General features: G+C 39.0%; 1 protein-coding gene across 1 annotated transcript in view; it reads left to right on the plus strand.

Moving 5' to 3' along the window:
* Positions 1-19,256, plus strand: part of arrdc1b (arrestin domain containing 1b) — a 38,609-nt gene extending 19,353 nt beyond the window's left edge. Inside the window, exons 2-8 of the mRNA XM_008424643.3 lie at positions 8,100-8,210; positions 10,685-10,735; positions 12,164-12,318; positions 12,412-12,594; positions 13,359-13,535; positions 14,345-14,795; positions 15,480-19,256. Of these exons, the coding sequence (XP_008422865.2) occupies positions 8,100-8,210; positions 10,685-10,735; positions 12,164-12,318; positions 12,412-12,594; positions 13,359-13,535; positions 14,345-14,795; positions 15,480-15,544 (1,193 nt within the window). The 3' untranslated portion in view covers positions 15,545-19,256. The remainder of the gene's footprint in view (positions 1-8,099; positions 8,211-10,684; positions 10,736-12,163; positions 12,319-12,411; positions 12,595-13,358; positions 13,536-14,344; positions 14,796-15,479) is intronic.
* Positions 19,257-19,679: the final 423 nt, after the last annotated feature.

Raw genomic sequence — 19,679 nt, forward strand, 5'->3', positions numbered from 1 at the left:
AATGGATGTTTGGTTGTTTTTTGACTCGTGATAAAGTGTCGCCTCCTCGTTTTATTCCTGTTTAGTCTGAGGAGCTGAGATCTCTGTTGTTCCTGGTCAAACAAACTCGCTCAGGTTTCCTTTTGCTGCTCGGTTTGATGAGTGTAAATAAGGAAGTACCAGCACCAGAACCCATCCGGGTTCTGTTTACGTTCCCCAGAAACACGACACATTTTTCCCAGTACAAAGCTGAAACATGACTCTGTCGACTCGGCGTTTTCTGACTCGCCGTCTGGGAAATTTGTGTAATTTGTTGCTAAAGAAATATTCCTGTGGAAACTTTTTTTCCACTAACGTTTGTACAGCTGCTTGAAATCCTTGAAAATGTTTGAATTTTGATCGGATGTTTTCCAGGTTTGGAAAGTTTTTGATATTCAGACTTCAGTTTTGTAATGAAGTCAAACGTTTAACTAAAAGTTTAATTTAGGAAAATTTTTACAGTTGGACCCAGATATTTAGATACGCCTAAAAAAGTTAAATCAGGCTAAACCTTTTGTTTTAGTTGTTTACAATTAACTGAATTATTTCTATTTGATAAATTACCCTTAGAAAAAACTATATTTTATTTTGCTTTGGTGTAAATATTATTCCGAATGACTCAGTGACTAATTGATCGCTTAATTGAGATATAAATTGTTGAAATTGGAGGAATTTTTGGTAAATTATTGTTTTGTTCTCTAACCAGAAAAACATTTAAAAATATAAAATTATATTTTAGTTTATTTTGTTCCTGTTTAAGCCATCCAACCAACATCCATCCAACATCCATCCATCCAACCAACATCCATCCAACATCCATCCATCCAACCAACATCCATCCAACATCCATCCATCCAACCAACATCCATCCAACATCCATCCATCCAACCAACATCCATCCAACATCCATCCATCCAACCAACATCCATCCAACATCCATCCATCCAACCAACATCCATCCAACATCCATCCATCCAACCAACATCCATCCAACATCCATCCATCCAACCAACATCCATCCAACATCCATCCATCCAACCAACATCCATCCAACATCCATCCATCCAACCAACATCCATCCAACATCCATCCATCCAACCAACATCCATCCAACATCCATCCATCCAACCAACATCCATCCAACATCCATCCATCCAACCAACATCCATCCAACATCCATCCATCCAACCAACATCCATCCAACATCCATCCATCCAACCAACATCCATCCAACATCCATCCATCCAACCAACATCCATCCAACATCCATCCATCCAACCAACATCCATCCAACATCCATCCAACATCCATCCATCCAACATCCATCCATCCAACCACCATCCATCCAACATCCATCCATCCAACCAACATCCATCCAACATCCATCCATCCAACCAACATCCATCCAACATCCATCCATCCAACCAACATCCATCCATCCAACCAACATCCATCCAACATCCATCCATCCAACCAACATCCATCCATCCAACCAACATCCATCCAACATCCATCCATCCAACCAACATCCATCCAACATCCATCCATCCAACCAACATCCATCCAACATCCATCCATCCACATCCATCCATCCAACCAACATCCACCAACATCCATCCCTCCATCCACATCCATCCAACATCCATCCATCCAACCAACATCCATTCCATCCATCCATCCAACATCCATCCATCCAACCAACATCCATCCAACATCCATCCATCCAACCAACATCCATCCAACCAACATCCATCCAACATCCATCCATCCATCCAACATCCATCCATCCAACCAACATCCATCCATCCAACCAACATCCATCCAACCAACATCCATCCAACATCCATCCAACATCCATCCATCCAACCAACATCCATCCAACATCCATCCAACATCCATCCATCCAACCAACATCCATCCAACATCCATCCAACATCCATCCATCCAACATCCATCCATCCAACCAACATCCATCCATCCAACCAACATCCATCCATCCAACCAACATCCATCCAACATCCATCCAACATCCAACCAACATCCATCCAACATCCAACCAACATCCATCCATCCAACCAACATCCATCCAACCAACATCCATCCATCCAACCAACATCCATCCAACATCCATCCATCCATCCAACCAACATCCATCCAACATCCATCCATCCATCCATCCAACATCCATCCAACATCCATCCATCCAACCAACACCCATCCAACATCCATCCAACATCCATCCATCCATCCAACATCCATCCATCCAACATCCATCCAACATCCAACCAACATCCATCCATACATCCATCCAACATCCAACCAACATCCATCCATCCATCCATCCAACCAACATCCATCCAACATCCATCCAACATCCATCCACCATCCATCCATCCAACATCCATCCATCCAACCAACATCCATCCATCCAACCAACATCCATCCATCCATCCATCCAACATCCATCCATCCAACCAACATCCATCCATCCAACATCCATCCATCCAACCAACCAACATCCATCCAACCAACATCCATACATCCATCCAACCAACATCCATACATCCATCCAACCAACATCCATACATCCATCCAACATCCATCCATCCAACCAACCAACATCCATCCATCCATCCATCCACCCATCCTACATCCAACCAACATCCATCCATACATCCATCTATCCAGCATCCATCCATCCAACATCCATCCATCCATCCATCCATCCATCCATCCATCCATCCATCCATCCATCCATCCATCCATCCATCCATCCATCCAATGAATAGTAAAGGAGAATAATCTGTCTTTTTTAACCCACTCAGCTGTAATCTGTAAAGTTTTGATGCTACGTTAGAGCAGTTAATTGTGTTTCGTGACATTATGCTGTAATTCTGACATTTTTGTGAACGAAATGCGTAACTCTTCATAAAGTCCTAGTCTGTGACTTCTGGTCTGATGATCAGGAGGAAATGACTGTATAAATAGAGAAGCCTCCTCAGAGCGCGTTATGAGGATTAATAGGTTTATAACGTAGCTAGCTGCTATCAGGTCGGAGCTCATTGATGTGATAAAAACCAGAGATCTGACGCTGTGGTTGGATTGAGACCTGGACAGACTCCAGGGCTGAGATAAACCGGGTCGGCTGCTGAGTCAGAGCACGCCCTGCTAGCTTCCCGCTGGCTCTGCCCAGCCTGCCGTTGCCTGTCTGATGTGGGCAGAGCGGCAGGACGGACTGCAGATAAGCTGCAGGGAGGAGAGCCAGACGCACAGACCAGGACGTTCAGAAACATTTGGGATTCTGGGAGGCTGCTGGCATGTTTACAGCCTGATCAGAATCTGGTTTCACTAATAAGAGAAGAGTTTTAGATCTGGACAGGATGGAAAGAGAAATAGATCTGATTTACAGGCTTTACTTCCTGTTGATGGTCTAAATGCTGCAAAATGGCTGCTGGTCAGTTTTAAACCAATTACGTCCAAACATCCATCCATTCATCCATCCATCCAACCATCCGTCCGTCTGTCAGTCCAGTAGTCCATCCAGTCGTCTTTTTTTCTGGTTCTGTATTTATTCTCTGACCTCTGTAGAAATATTTTCAGCTTTTCTGAGTGAAATTTTGTAATTATATTTTCAAGAATTTGACTTTGTGACATTGTCTCTGTGTCTATATATTAAATAAATCTTCATTATTTTAAGGGTCTTTCCCACCTTTAAAAACAATAATTAATCACTGTTGTGCTAAAAAGTGTAATCTAGGTCCATCTCATGTCTTCAAGGAAACCTCATAAACTTTGTCGAACGTCTCTTTCCTCATGTTTTTTGTTTGTGCATTTGGACCGGTCTGTTATAATCTGGTCTGTTATAATCTGGTCTATTATAATCTGGTCTGTTATAATCTGGTCTGTTATAATCTGGTCTGTTATAATCTGGTCTGTTATAATCTGGTCTATTATAATCTGGTCTGTTATAATTCGGTCTGTTATAATTCGGTCTGTTATAATCTGGTCTATTATAATCTGGTCTGTTATAATTCGCTCTGTTATAATTCGGTCTGTTATAATTCGGTCTATTATAATCTGGTCTATTATAATCTGGTCTGTTATAATCTGGTCTGTTATAATTCGGTCTATTATAATCTGGTCTGTTATAATTCGGTCTGTTATAATCTGGTCTATTATAATCTGGTCTATTATAATCTGGTCTATTATAATCTGGTCTGTTATAATTCGCTCTGTTATAATTCGGTCTGTTATAATCTGGTCTATTATAATCTGGTCTGTTACAATCTGGTCTATTATAATCTGGTCTGTTATAATTTGGTCTGTTACAATCTGGTCTATTATAATCTGGTCTATTATAATCTGGTCTGTTATAATCTGGTCTATTATAATCTGGTCTATTATAATCTGGTCTGTTATAATTCGCTCTGTTATAATTCGGTCTATTATAATCTGGTCTGTTATAATTCGCTCTGTTATAATTTGGTCTGTTATAATCTGGTCTGTTATAATCTGTGCTGTTATAATTCGGCCTGGTTTCAGAGCCGCTGCTGTCTTTCGTTCTGTTTTCAGTAAACTCGGGCATTAAGTGGCAGTGAGGGCGGTGGCACAGCGCTTTGTGGTTTCCTTTTGTTTCTTTGACATTTCGCTCCAGATCTCCACACAGGATGTTTTGCTGACTTCCTTCCAATGAGAACAACTTTAATCTTTTTTGTTTTAACAAACTGCTGCTGTTCAAAGTCAAATGTGTGAATTTGGCTTTTGGTGAAGGAAGTAGCTCAGTAATCTAGTTGTTGTTAAGAAGAGAATGATAAACACTGGAAGTAAAACCAGTCAGCCTCAAAGAGAGGAACCAGAATGGCACAACTCAGATTGAATTTTACCATTTTATTTTATAAATAAAATGGTAAAATGTTCGCATGTTCTACATAAAACTGTTCCTGTAACCGTTTTGCAGTAACTCAGTGTTGTTAAAAGAATAAAACCGATTTTTCATTCCTTGTTTTCTTGACTGAACGGAGGGAATATCTGGCTGCCGTGACGTTACCGGGTATTTTAGTGGTGAACTTATGTGGCCTCGACATTTAGGCATTCGGTTAAAACAGGAAGTGATGTTTACAGAGGAAGTGGAGTTCAGAATGTGAAATTAACAGCTAACCTCAGCGGCGGCTGCTTTAACCGACAGCTTCACTCATCATGTGATTGATTGTTGCTGCTGGGAAGGAGAGAGGCTGTAATAATTAAGTTTCAGGTTCTCTGGCTTATATCCTGTTTTATTACTTTAACTTAGATCTCTGCTGAGATGTTTTTATGTCTGGACACAATGGTGCATGACCAGCTAGCCTGGTATTAATGAAACATTTTATACTCTTATACCAGAGGAGCTAGCTTAGAAGAATAAATAATGATGTCACTTTACATTTTCCATTGTAAGAAAATTATATGCGTAATAATTTTTCCATTATTACAAATTAAAAGTGTCCGTCTGCATCTATTGGCCGCACAGAATCACTCCAGTGGCCACAAACGGCCCCCCAGCCTCCCTTTGGACACCCAGTTCTTATTATTACCTCAAATCGTGTTGATAACATTTAAGGCTGACATCCTCCACTGTTATTTATTCGTTTTGGTTTTAGTGCTTGTGTTTCCACATCCAGCTGCTGCAGCTGTTCTTCCTGCTGCAGCAGCTGGGATTTTACCAGATGACCCCGCCGTGACCTTTTCACGGCCCGAGCTCTTCTCTTCCCTCTGCTGACGGCTGCAAACAGCATCTGACTGCTTCGCCGTTCGTCCCCGCCGTCGTCATCTAGCGGTTTTACTCCCGCCAGGCGTCCGTCCTTCCTGCGGCCGCAGACGGTGCCAGCAGCCTGCCGGTGCAAACGGCTGAGCCATCTGCCACTTTGGGTGTGACTGAGTGAAGGCAGAACAGAAACCTGCCTGGGTGTGACGGATAGCGGCGCTTTTAGGTCACAGCCTGCAGCGAGCTTTCAGGACATTCCTCCAGTTAAAACACTTATTAACGTCTGACTAGAAGATAAAGCTGACAAAGAGGCTTAGCTGGGAGATTTCATGACAAAACATGGATTTTATGGCCGATAATCAGATGAGGGAAGAGTGACTACAACTGTACTCACGTAAGAGTGAAAAAGTATTTGGTAAAACGTCAAGAGTAACTGATCAAATGATCATTTTACATTTAAAATTTACATCATCATACGGATCAAAATGTAAAGTTTAGTGGAAATCTTTGGTATTTTAAGGACAAAAATGACAAAAATTCATATAAGTAACAAAATCAGGCAAAATAAAATGTTTCCGAATCAGTTTCTTTCCATAAAAAACTTATGAAACTTTTATAAAAATGCAGGTGTGTCTCTGTGTGTCTGGTGAATTTTAGGTCAAAACATGTTTATTTTTCATTATGTGGGTAGAAAATCCATACATTTTACTCAAGTAAAAGCAGAAATGCTTCTTAATAAAGATACTCAAAAAGTACAGCGTAGTAAAAATATTCTTAAAAGTAACCTTTTTTCAAAATAAGTTCAAGTAAAAAAAAGAGTAAAAATGATCCAAATATTGTGATTAGTACGTCACTCAAATGGAAAACATTTCCAATAAGGCTATTAAATACAGAAACTAGAAACCTGCAACAAAGAATGAAAAGATTTGAATGATAAGTAATTTTTTTATACCAAAAATTGATTTTTTTTTAGACTATAATCATGATAAAAATACTTTTATAATTGAATTTAAAGGAAGTTTTGTGTGCAAGTGACTCCAAATGTTAGTTTTCATGTTACTTCAGTGAAAAAGTGTCCAATATGTTTATTAAATTCAGAAACTAGTGGGCTGGAAGAGAAAATAAAAAGGATTTGAATGATAAAGAGTTTTTTATATGAACAAACTGAATTTTATTGATTTTAATCATGATAAAGATGCATTTATAACTGAGCTTAAAGGTAATTTCCAGACAAAAACTCAGTTAAATGCGTCACTACACTGTAAAATGACTCCAGTACAGAAGTTATTGACCTGTAACAGAGAATAAAGGACCTGAATGTGAAACAATGCGGTGAACAGCTGCTGCTTTGTTTGTCTGCGTCTCTGTGAGGAGATAACGTCTGCGACATCTCCCTGCTCCATCTCCCGGCGCCTTTAGAGTTTGGCTATGTCTGTTATCAGTTATCGTTTCCTCAGAGACGACGGCGGACAAACAGGAAGTGGTTCCCTCAGCCGCGTTTCAGACGCTCGCTTTGTTTTCTGGCTCCTGCTGCTGGACAGGAGACGCTACTGACAGATACTACAGGATACAATTAGTCAAATTTGGGTTAATTGTTGCTTTGGTTTCGCAACGAGCAATAAATCTATTGATCGCATAATTAATTAAAAACAAATCGATAATTTACATTTTTCACTATTCTCCTTTCCTACCAAAAACTGGAAGAAAACTGGTGATTCCCGCTTCTACAGGTGTTTAAAAAAACTATTAATAATGAATTATAATCTGAAGCAGGGAAGTCGAACTCATTTTCATTTTGTTGTGTCAGAATGTAGTGATAAAACCAACCAAACTGTTAAAATTTCAATAAATAGCTGTTCCTCCAAGATTTTGTGATTATTTTAGTATTTTTTTAATGCCATTAGAATGACAGATTTTGTGGTAAATATTTAGAAATGTAAAATGTGACTCTTCATCACTTGCTGTATCAGTTACGAATTCAATGTTTTTAACCAATTTTGAGATAATTTGCTGTAAAATCAGAAAAAAATGTGGAAATTTGTTGATTTTGTGTGAATTTTACAGATTTGTGAAAAACTGGAAGGGTTTATTGATGTAGTTTGGAGTTTAAAGGGCCTCAAAAAGATACGATGGGCCAGAATTGATTAATTGCAACAAGCCTAGATTTGAAATATTCCAGTGTGAACCAAAAGCAACAAGTGAGAAAAGCTGCAGCGGTTTCCACAACATTTTTCCCTTTTAATATCCAAACACTTTTATTGAAAAATGAATAATGAGTAGTTTTTTCAGTGTAAATATGTAGCGATACCTGAGTGACTGTCCTTTCCTGTCCTGTCCGCAGCCATCAAGGTGAACTGTCTGGGCTCATGCGGCATCTCCAACAAAATGAACGACTCCTCGTGGAGTCTGGAGGAGCAGTACCTGAACAGCATGCTATCTGTGGCCGATAAAGGTAATTACTGACAATACAGACGAGCTTCAGGTTGAATTTAGTGTCTTTTTTTTTAATGGCTAATTATATAATGTATAAGAGGTTAACAATTTGATTACCATATTAGAAGACACTGAAAGGTGTATATTAGCCCTGCACCACTAAGCGCCTTGTAGCTGCAGAATAGAGAATTTTTGGTAATGTTTATTGGTGATATCTTCTTATTTTTATTGCCCCTAAGATAAAAGATGTGCCCTGATGTCTGACATTTGGTAAAAACAAATCCTAAAGATAAACTTTAAGGCAAAAAGATCGGAGCTGCTACAAATAGTACCGTTAGCTTTATTCCTAGCATGAATAGCTATTAGTTTAACACCCAGCTTGACTAACTCTTATTTTGACTCCTAGCTTAACTAGCTATCTTGATTCCCAGTTTCAATAGCTGCTTGCTTAACTCCTAGCTTGAGCTTCTTTTAGTTTGACTCCTAGCTTAACTAGCTATCTTGATTCAAAGTTTCTGTAGCTGTTAGCTTGAAACCTAGCTTGAGTAGCATTTGGCTTGAGTCCTAGCATCAATAGCTGTTAGCTTTATTAGCTTTTAGGTGGACTCGGACCTTTTCTCTTAGTTAAATCTTAGCTTGAGTTGCTATTAATAGCTAGCATTGGGTTATTACTTTGGCTTTTAGTTTAACTAGCAGCTGGCTGGATTCTCCAAACTAAGATTACTTGAATTCTTTAAGCTAACAGAACGAAACGGCTCATTACTAACACCCGACTTCAGCAAACTGCAGCTTTTTAGTTACGTTTTGATCTTTAGCACACACTCCTGTCAATGTTTCATCCGGCCTCCCTCTGGTAGGAAGGCTATTTTTGGCACTTTAGCTTAGAGTGAATAAAAAACTTCTATGAAAGACGAGACGAATGTGATAGCTCTGATTTACAGCAATAGATCTTAATCAACTTGTCAAGACTCGGGTAGAGAACGCGCTTCAGAGAGAGGAAGATATACATAATTCAAAGCACACACTCCCTCTTTCTGAGCTTCCCTTTATCTTTGCGGTTGCTTTGTTTTCTATTTTTCCCAAAAATGGGCAGCTCGGCATCGGAGGGTGACGCAGGAAGGGTGAGGGAGGATCAGGACACACACAGTCTCAAAAGGCCAGAGGAGCGCGCTCTGGGTGACTGATAATGTGGAAAGCCACAGTCGCTCAGAGGAGGAGGGAAGACGTCGGCGTCCGCTCCTCATCCTGTCACTCTTCTCTGTTCAAGGAAACCAGGAATAGATTTTTATTTTTATTTTTTACACCAGTCAGTAGGAATAAACTTTATCTTTAGACCTGCTGCATTCATATCCAGGGCCAGATTTAGAAGAATAAGGGCCCCTGGGCTGGGGGCAGTTTGGTGCCCTGTCCCAAAAAATAATAAATAAAAATGAAAATAAATAAATAAATAATTTACTCATGCAAATTGAAGAATACTAACATCTGCACATTTACAGGTACAAATTTATGGTTTATGGCAGATTACTTTTTTTTGTTTGTTTGTTTTTAGTCCCAAAAAAATAATTTTCAAATATTTGGTTTTAGTTTCAATTAAAAAAGATCAAACATTATTTTAATGAAGCAAAAGGCCACATTTGAAATGAGTTCATGACTCTTAATATAAACTGTATACATGAAATATAAAAAATTTTTTTGGCATTCCCAAAAACTTGTAGCCCTGGGCTAGAGCCCCATTAAGCCTTTATAAAGTCTGCCTGACTTCATTTATATTCCTGCTACATATTTATGCAAGATTTATTTTTCTGGCTTTTTCTTTGTTTCTTTCTTTCTGTGTTTGTTTTTCTTTATTTTTTCTCTCTGCCTTTATTTATTCTTTTCTTTCTTTTTTTGTTTTTGTCTTTCTGTATTTCTGTTTCTTTTTGTCTTTCTTCTTCTCTTTTCCTGTGGTTTTACATGTTTGCTGAAACGTTTAGTTTAAAGCTTCGCTGCTTCCTCTAACAGTAAACATGATGCAGATCAGACTAATGGAAAAACTCCCGTCTCTAACGAGGCGTTTCTGTCTGCAAGGATTTAATTAGGCCGTCAGCTCCTCTGGAGAATTAATCAGCCAGTCGGGTGAAGGTGTGTGTGTTCGACACACACGCCTAGTTATTGGTCCTTATGTTATCAATTAACTGGTAATAAACAACATCATTATTAAAGCGTCCAGAAAATGTGACGGTAGTTTATAATTATCTGCTTGAATAGAAAGAGGGAAGCAGCAGGAGGCGTTTCTTTTTCAGTTTTTGCTTGTAGCAATAACGTTTTATATTCTCTAACGTTTTTCTCACTGCTTAAATGTTCTTCCTTCCTACCTTCTTTCCTCTCTCCTTCCCTTCTTTCCTGCTTTCGTTCCTTCAGTTTGTACTTTTCTTCACCAGTCTCTCTCTCTCTAACCTCTCTGGTCGTTTATGTATCTCCGGTTTGTGACCTTTGACCTTTTCTTCCTCTCAGGAACCCTGGCTCCAGGCGAGCACAGCTTCCCCTTCCAGTTCGTCCTTCCAGGTGAGTCTCAGCCGCACCTTTCAGTTCCCATGGCGTTATCAGTCCAACAGCGACGTCACAGAAACAAAAACAAAGCAGCAGCTGATAACCTCACACATGAGTCACTGCAGATTTAGCTGATGTTTAACGCACGCTTCAACTCGTCAAACTCGAGGCGCGGGGGCCAAATCCGGCCCACCACAGTGTTTACATGTGGCCCTCAAGACTCTAAACTGGCAAACTTAAATTAACTTAAATAGGCCACAAATTATTATTATTATTATTATTAATAAATTAAAAGCAGTTTTTATCTATTTGCTGCCATATTTAATTACTTTCAGTTTTTAACAGGTTTTGTTAATATGTTCTGGCAGAACCGGCCCTTTAAGAGCGTCCGTGATCTGGATTTGTAAATCCTTTTTGCTTTAAAACTTCACATCTTAACCTGAAAGTTTCTCATGAATTGAGTTTAAAGCTGCTGGCAGTGAAGCAGGAAGCCACGGCGGTGCTGATGGCGCCATCTTGAGTCTGCCTGGTGTTTTCTGCTCTCATGCATGATTCGGCTCAAACTCAGCGGGGGGGCGGCCATTTTATTTTTAGCCCTTCATCCTTCACTCTCTGGGTAATTGGTCTCCTCTCCTCAGAAGCCCCCAGTCTGAAGGAAATCACATTAAGGACATCATATAGAGGTTAAACGTTCACTCACACTGCCCCCTGCTGGCAAAGCAACATGCCTGCAGCTGTTGGGCTTCATCTTGTAGCTGAGATCAGGACCAAATACTAGACGGTGGGCGATGTGGACTTTAATATTTCATTTTTGTGGTATTATAAAATGATGGAGGGTTAGCAAGAAAGAAAATAAAAAGTGAATTGACAAGAATAAAGTTATGATATTGTTGAAATATTATGACTTTACTCTCATATTTGTGACTTTATTCTTGTCTGACTATATTCTCTTAATATTTACTCTGTTCTTGCGATGCTATAACTTTATTCTCATATTTCAATCAGTTTGAAATATGAGAATACATTTGCAGTTTTATTCTTGTAATTTTATTTTCAACCTCTCATGGCTACTAGCTTAAGCCAGGTTGGTAGAATCAAGTAACTCTCTCACTCTTTGGTTGCCTAGCAACTCTCTCGCTCTTTGGTTGCCTAGCAACGACCTGCTGATTTACTTGCGCAGCAGCAGTTTCATGTCTCACCACTTTGCCTCATAACTGCTTTAAAATAACCAGCATATTAAATGTCTGAATATTTAAAACCTACTAACACATTAAATATGTTGAATATTTAAAAAAATAGTAATTATTGATATGAAACTTTCATATCGTGATGAGTTTTTGTCCCGTGTCGTCCAGCCTGATTGTGGTAACAGATGTTGGAATCTGTCTGCGTTGGGAAAGTCACGCCTGAACGTTTTAACTTTTGTTTTGTTTGATCTCTTAGTCGCCATCCCCACGTCGTTCGAAGGACCATTCGGGAAGATCGCTTACCGCCTGAGAGCGGCCATCGACACGCCGCGCTTCTCCAAGGACTACAAAGCCCAGCGGCCCTTCTACGTCCTCAACATGCTCAACCTCAACGAGGTCCCCGACATCGAAGTGAGTGTCTTAAGTTTCACGATGTAGATCCTCTGCACGTGTCCTATCAGGGCACATTTATTCACTTTAGAAATCCAAATTTGCCCCTCGCAGCAGCAGAGCTGCGCGGTGACGACGAAGAAGTTCAGCTACCTGCTGGTGAGGACGGGGACGCTGATGCTGAAGACCCGCAGCGACCAGCGGGGCTACGTACCCGGCCAGGTCATCAGGCTGTCCACCGAGATCCACAACAAGTCCGGGAAGGACACCGGATACGTCCTGGCCAGCCTGGTGCAGGTACGGCTGCTGGGAGCCGCCAGGAGCGGCTGGACGTTTTGGGGTTTTGGAGATTTAATTTCTTAAAAATCTGGATTTTTTTTCCCCACTCTCCTTTGATTTGAACTGATAACATCACAAAAGCTCTTAATATTTCCTTGAAAACGACTATAATAATAAAAGCTGTTCATATTTGTGTCAAAATCACAAAGTTTGATCTGCAGGTTTTATGGATTTGCTTCCAGGACAAATCTGAACATTCAATTAAATATCACACAAATATTCTGATCTGATAAAAAAAAAAAATCGATTATTCTGACGATTAATCAATTAATCGTCTAAAAAAATTTGGTATGTTCAGTTTTTTTTAAATTTTATTTAACCACTTATTCTTAATTTACACTGTATTAAAAATGCATAAAATGTAAATATGCAAATGATTAAACTCCAATTTAAAATAAGAAAACAAGGATTTTACTACCTTAAATGAAGTGACAGGATTCTTTTAGTGAACATTTGAAGGAAAGATGCAAATTTTTTTCATCTTAAATGCAAAATATTTATATTTTTTGTGGAGTTTTGGCTGATTTACTGCTCCAACTGTGTTGTTCTTTCAGTAAAGAACCTTTTTGTGACACTAAATATTCCAGTTAACGATTAATCGATTACTAAATCAGTGAACAGATATTTCGGTTATCGATTAATCACGGTTAATCGTTGCATTAGGAGCTCTGGTCAGTTTTCTGTTGGGTTCTACTTGCAGCTTCCCGTGTTTCTCCCTGCAGATGGTAACGTATCGGACCAAGCGGCCGGTCTTCGACCGGCGGACCATCGCGGAGGTGGAGGGAGCCGGAGTGAAGGCCGGAAAACACGCCGAGTGGAGGGAGCAGATCATCGTCCCTCCTCTTCCTCAGTCGGGGCTCACCGACTGCCGCCTTATTGACGTCAATTATTTCATTCAGGTAATAATGGGTCTGTCTGTGGAAATTCTTATGATTTGTGGTTAAAAATCTGTTGTTATTGACTGTTTTTCACATTTTTACAGAGAACCGCTGCTGCCTAATATCATCCTCTCATACAGTATTGATCCACTCTGGATATAAACTACTGAATTATTAATATGTATACTTATAAACCCACTCCAGGCTGCTGTCTGTTTCTATTAAAGAAGTGTGATTAGTAATATTACTCTTTGAAGTTTTTCACATTTCATTACGTTTAAACAACAAACTTTGATTTATTTTCTTGGGATTTTATGAGACCAACAATGTAGCACATAGTTTTGAAGTGGAAGAATCTTAAATTTTAAGATTTTGCAGCTCACTTTATTGTTCAAGTTAAAAAAAAAAAAGTCCAAGTTCAGTTTATTAAACCAGTTAGGAACATTTCATCTCAACTGCTCAGAAAGTGATTCTCAAAGGAGGAAAAGTGCAACTAATTCAGTTTAAAGCTTTACTCCTAGCTTCACTACCTATTAGCTTGACTCCTAGCTTCAATAGCTGTTAGCTTGACTCCTAGTTTTAATAGCTGTTAGCTTTACTACTAGCTTTACTGTTAGCTTGACTCCTAGCTTTCTTAGCTATTAGCTTGACTCTGAGCTTGAGTTCCTTAGAATTTAAAGTTTATGTTCTTGTCATTACCATTATACTACTTTAAAAATTGTCTCAAAATGACAATATCTTTGTTTGATGCAATAATTTATTTGTCTAGTTTTTGTGTTGCCATGGTTACCATTAAAACTGTTCTTTCTGAATCACCGTTTTTGCCCCAGGTGTCTCTAAAGTCTCCAGAAGCGGTCGTCGTTCTGCCCATCTTCATTGGGAACATCCCAGTGAACCTGTCCCCCGTCGGCTCAATCCCCACCAGTCCCAGTTCTTCCCTGGCTCCCAGTGCCACCGGAGTGATGCCCAGCGCCCCGCCGGTGGAGGACGACCCGGATGGCGAGCTGGGCGCCGGAGGCTTCGCCAGCGAGGAGATCCCCACTAAGAGCCACTCGCAGCAGGACCCGTCGGGGCCGCCGGTCAGCATGTCGCCCAGCGCCTTTAGCTACGCCCCCGGAGCCGCGCTGCCGCCCAGCCGGCGCCCCGACGCCACGGCGCCACTCTTCTGCCTTTCCACCGGAGCCACCATACCGTTCTTCACAGAGGGCGACGTGAACCCAATCCCCACATCCTGCTCACTCATCCTGCCGCCGGAATACAGCAGCTGTGATTATCCTCAAGGTGAGGAGGCGGCGCCCAGCAGGGGGCGCCAGAGAGCAGCACCACTGATGGGATTAAAACAGGATTATGCAGCTTCAGAGTCTAAGACACTGGTATACCAGGACATCCATCCATCCATCCATCCATCCATCCATCCATCCATCCATCCATCCATCCATCCATCCATCCATCCATCCATCCATCCATCCATCCATCCATCCATCCATCGGACATCCATTAATCCATACATCCATTAATCCATCCATCCAACCATACATCCATCCATCGAACATCCATCCATCCATCTATTAAAACATCCATTATCCATCCAACCAACCATTTATCCATCCATCCAACCATCCATCAAACATCCATCCATCCATTGAACATCCATCCATCCATTCATCGAACATCCATCCATCCATCCATCCATCCATCCATCCATCCATCCATCCATCCATCCATCCATCCATCCATCCATCCATCCATCCATCCATCCATCCATCCATCCATCCTCTAACTGTGTGTTTTGTTTCGTTCATCAGTTCATTTGTTGTTTGGTTTTTTCCTTTTGATGTCCTCAGAAATCTGGAAATTTAAATCTAGTAAAAAATTTTATTTCTTAAACGTTTACATCGCCGTAGTCTGACTTTAACGTCTCCATCTTTAGAGATGTTTGCTCATTCCGGACCCTTTGTGTTCCAGAACCGCCGCCGACGTACGAGGAAAGCTGCAGCAGTGTGGACTCTAGTTTTAACAGCGGACAGTAGAAGAAGAAGCAGCGGAGGGTGAAGCGTCATGGCCGCCGCCTGGCTGCTTTCCCCGCCATCCGGACAGAAACCCGCTGGAGGACGCCTCCGCCCTGCAGACGGTCCGTTTGGGCTGAAAAAGGGATTGTTTCTTATTTCTCTTAAGAGTTTTGGTTCCCGCCTCGTCTCCCAGCCGGTAACATCAAACCCTACAGGTGAACTTTGTGCCTAAAACGTATTTTCAGATCAATATTTAAGATTTTCTGTGACAGGACCTGTTTTATTCTGGGAGGAGAGTGAAATCTGTTTTTTTATTTCTGCAAGTTGTTGCATCTGTGATGCCTTTAGAGTAACTGTAGCACCCGGCTGCTTCCGGACTTTTCCGTCTGGCCCTTTTCTGCTGTCGTAACAAATATGAGCGACTGGGTGAACCTCAGGGTCGTGTGTTCGGCCCCCAGATGTTTTGCTCATCAACAAAGCAGCAGCAGCAGCGGTGTGTTTGTGATGTGCCAGTTCCTCTGCTGCATCTGTGTGACGATGATGCAGAAACCTCAGAACCCAACAGAAACCCTTTCTGAAGGATGTTTTAGTGATTTTATTTTAAAAGAGACTGAAATTGTTTGCTTTTATGTTTCCAAGCTGTCAGAATTTCTTGTTGTTTTTTTGGGTCTGGATAAGTTTTTCTGACTTTGTGAATGTTTTCCTTTGGTATTTGGCCGCTTTTTCAAACTATTTCTGCCTTCTCGCTCAGCATATCGCGAGTCGGTTGCTTAAAGAAAACGCCTGATTGATTGATTGATTGATCCGAATCAATCGGCGTAGCAAATATTCTACTGGAAAAGTTTACAAACTGCTCTGTGTAACGGAAAAACAATCAATAGAGCGATTGATCAAGACCAATTAGAGAGAAAACAGGTTTGACTTGGTTTATTTAACTGAATGTTTTTGTCTTTTGCTCCATACTGCCACCTTGTGTTGGTTTTATTCTTTATTCAAAAAGGGGGGGAAAAATCAATAATGCCAGAAAAAAGTCTGAGAATTGAGTCATAATATTATGAGAATAAATAATACAACAAAAAGCTGCAGTATGAAAAAACTCAATGTTATGAGACAAAGTTGTAATATAAAAAAATTAAAAAGTCTTGATAATAAACTCACATCCAGAATAAAAATGTTGTATGAAAATAAACTCATGTTACAAGAAAATGTCTTTATTAGTAGAACAAAGTAGTAATTTTATGGTGGAAGATTAAATATCTAACATTAAAATGTTAGATATCTTGTGAAGTTATACCGGTTTTACAAATTGGACATATTTTATCCTATAAAACATCAGCATCAAATTATTACCAGAATCAAGACTTTGAAACGACACAAACTAGACAATCTGTTTCCTCATTTAAAAAAAAAACTTCTTCTCCTAATTTTATGACTTCTGGCAAAATTGTGTCTTTGCCAATATTCTGACTTTTTTCTCATAATTAAAATAAAAATCCCTAAAACTCCATTTTAATCTATGATAATTTAGGTTGAAAATCCCACTGCGCCCCCCGGTGGTCGGTTCTGGTACAGGCTTCACCTCAACTCGCCGTTTAAATCTTGAGTTTTAAATTTCCGGTCTCTGCTGTTGCAAAAACAAGTCTGAGGATCTTTTCTGTTGCCTTAACGCTCATGTAGTCTGTAGACGGCAATGTAAATGTGCACAAATCAGCACTTTCTGAAACTTTGTGTGTGTGTGTGTGTGTGTGTGTGTGTGTGTGTGTGTGTGTGTGTGTGTGTGTGTGTGTGTGTGTGTGTGTGTGAGAGAGAGCGAGAGAGATGGGTTTGGATTTAAGATATAAAAACTAGATGTCACACTGATTTTTTTAACTTAATTTTTGTGTTAAGCAGTTTTTCCCTGATCACCTGATTTTGTAAATAATTTTTGTCGTCATTTAATGTTTTTCTTTTTCTTTTGCACATTAAAAATATTTTATCTGGTGTGGCTCAGAGGAGGGAAAAGGAAGTGAACTGATTGTTTATTTGTGAGTTTTAGAGAAAATCTCTTTATTTATGTTGAATGTTGATATTTTCTACCACTTTGCTGTCAATCTGGGTTCCTTCACACTCCAGAAACTTTATGGAAAACTAAAAAAAAATAGCTTTAAAGTAAATTAAGTTTGAATTTCCATAATATTTGCAGTATTCTGTTTTTAAACTAGCATATTTTCAGACCTGTACGGAAACTGAAAGAACCTGATCATGTTGAGGTGAACTTTCCTAAATTTCCAAGTTTATTATCTAGTTTTTTTTGACTCAAGGGTAGAAATAGAGCGACAATAGTTTATTTTTGTCAAAAAGGCAAAAATAAACATTCATGATTAATGTTTTCAACTTCAAGTAGCAACTTTTTTATTTGCATTATCCTGTTTATTCAAGAATTTGAGCTTAAATATCTAAAGATCTTATGAAAATAAAGAAAATCAACAAAAAACTCAAGATTATATTATTTGGAGATCATATAATAAAGTTGTTGCCTCAGAAAAAATAAATGACTGAATCAAACTGGTGTCACTTTAAAACAAGCTTGATATCCAATTATTTCAAGATGAATAAGTTGGAAATTAGTATGTCGCTAAATTTGGTGTATTTTATTTAATTAACTAGTTCAATATTGCAACAAAAATGGGTTTAAGTTTCCTTATCTTAAGATGAAGCCTGGGGTTTTTTTCAGTAAAGTGAGATGCAAATACAGGAGCTGGTCATATTATCTTAAGATAATGAGATATTGAAACAGTATTTTCAACAAAGAACTCATGTTTTAATATAATGACCTCATCAGATTGTCGTAATGTCGCATCTTAAAAACAACGGCTCAATAAAAACGAGATTACTGTCATAGGATTCTCTCTAAATAAGGAAACAGTTGTAATAAATTAGATTGGCGTCCTTGAATCATGACATAATGAAGCAACAAACCTTTTATTTATCATCAAATCTCATTATCTCAATATAATAAGACATAAGAAATAAGATTTCCCAGTTTTGGAGCTTTTATTGCTTTAGAAACTCTGATCTGAATCACTAAAGTCACAGAAAACATCCACACTTTAAGCATTTAAAAACATTGAAAATGTGAAGCAACCCTGTTGAAAATGTTTGCCTTTCCTCTCAATGTGAGAATCTGAAGCACAACTACTGTCCTGATTTATTTTGAGTGTTTTCTCAAGTTTTAAAGCAATCAACGTCAGATAAAATGAGCAGGTTTGATCTGTCATAATGTAAATATGTTAAAGTCTCTGTGATAATGTGACTGCATGCCTTAAACGTCTGGGTTTTACTCAACAGGAACCAGTTCTGGTTGTTTTCTAACTGAGAAATCTGCTGGATTCACTCTATGTAGCTCATAAAGCAACGAGACACTGGACCTTTTATCTGTTTGTTCTGATTTTAGACAACAAATGTGACATCCCTCTTATTTCCACATGTGCTGCCTTTCAGACCTGCTTCTGTTTATTTCAACAAAAGGTACAATAGCTTTATGAAAACCTGCTGTTTATGGTTTTTGTTTTTTTTCCTTTTACGTGTAAACGAGTGGCGTCTAGTTTTGTATTTTTCTACTTGTAAATTGTTTACAGGTGCAGTTTGAATATATTGAGAAAAGCACCTTGACCAGTTCATGTAACGTTTCCAGTGCAGAATCAGGGTTGTACTGTACAATATAATAATAAAAATCACATGATGTGTTTTTGTAGTTTAAACAGTCATCTTTGTGTTGAAAAGTATTCATTTCTTTACAATTTTTTTTTTTACTTTTTTGTTGTACTTAAAATGTTGATATTATTCAGTACTTCTCTTTATATCAGTTATTTAGACAATAGGTTGTTAGGATTAGCAAAATTATTTCGATTTTCTATTTGCTGGGATATTGAGATGCTTTTTTATACATACATAATGCAAACAAAAAATTTTTAATTTTAATACAAATGTATTAAATATCCATAAGCTTGAAAGACAAAAATAATAGTTATAGTTTTATCATAATTAGAAATAAATTGGGTGATTTGGTGTTCTAAGATGTTAACTTTAACTTGGTGTTTTGCAGTTGAGTCCTCATATTTTAATTTACATATTGTTCAGTTTTTATTTTAGTGATAACCACGACAAACACTAATGT

Source organism: Poecilia reticulata, chromosome 12 (assembly GCF_904066995.2).
Source record: "Poecilia reticulata chromosome 12, P_reticulata-male-v2, whole genome shotgun sequence".
Classification (NCBI taxonomy): Eukaryota; Metazoa; Chordata; class Actinopteri; order Cyprinodontiformes; family Poeciliidae; genus Poecilia; species Poecilia reticulata.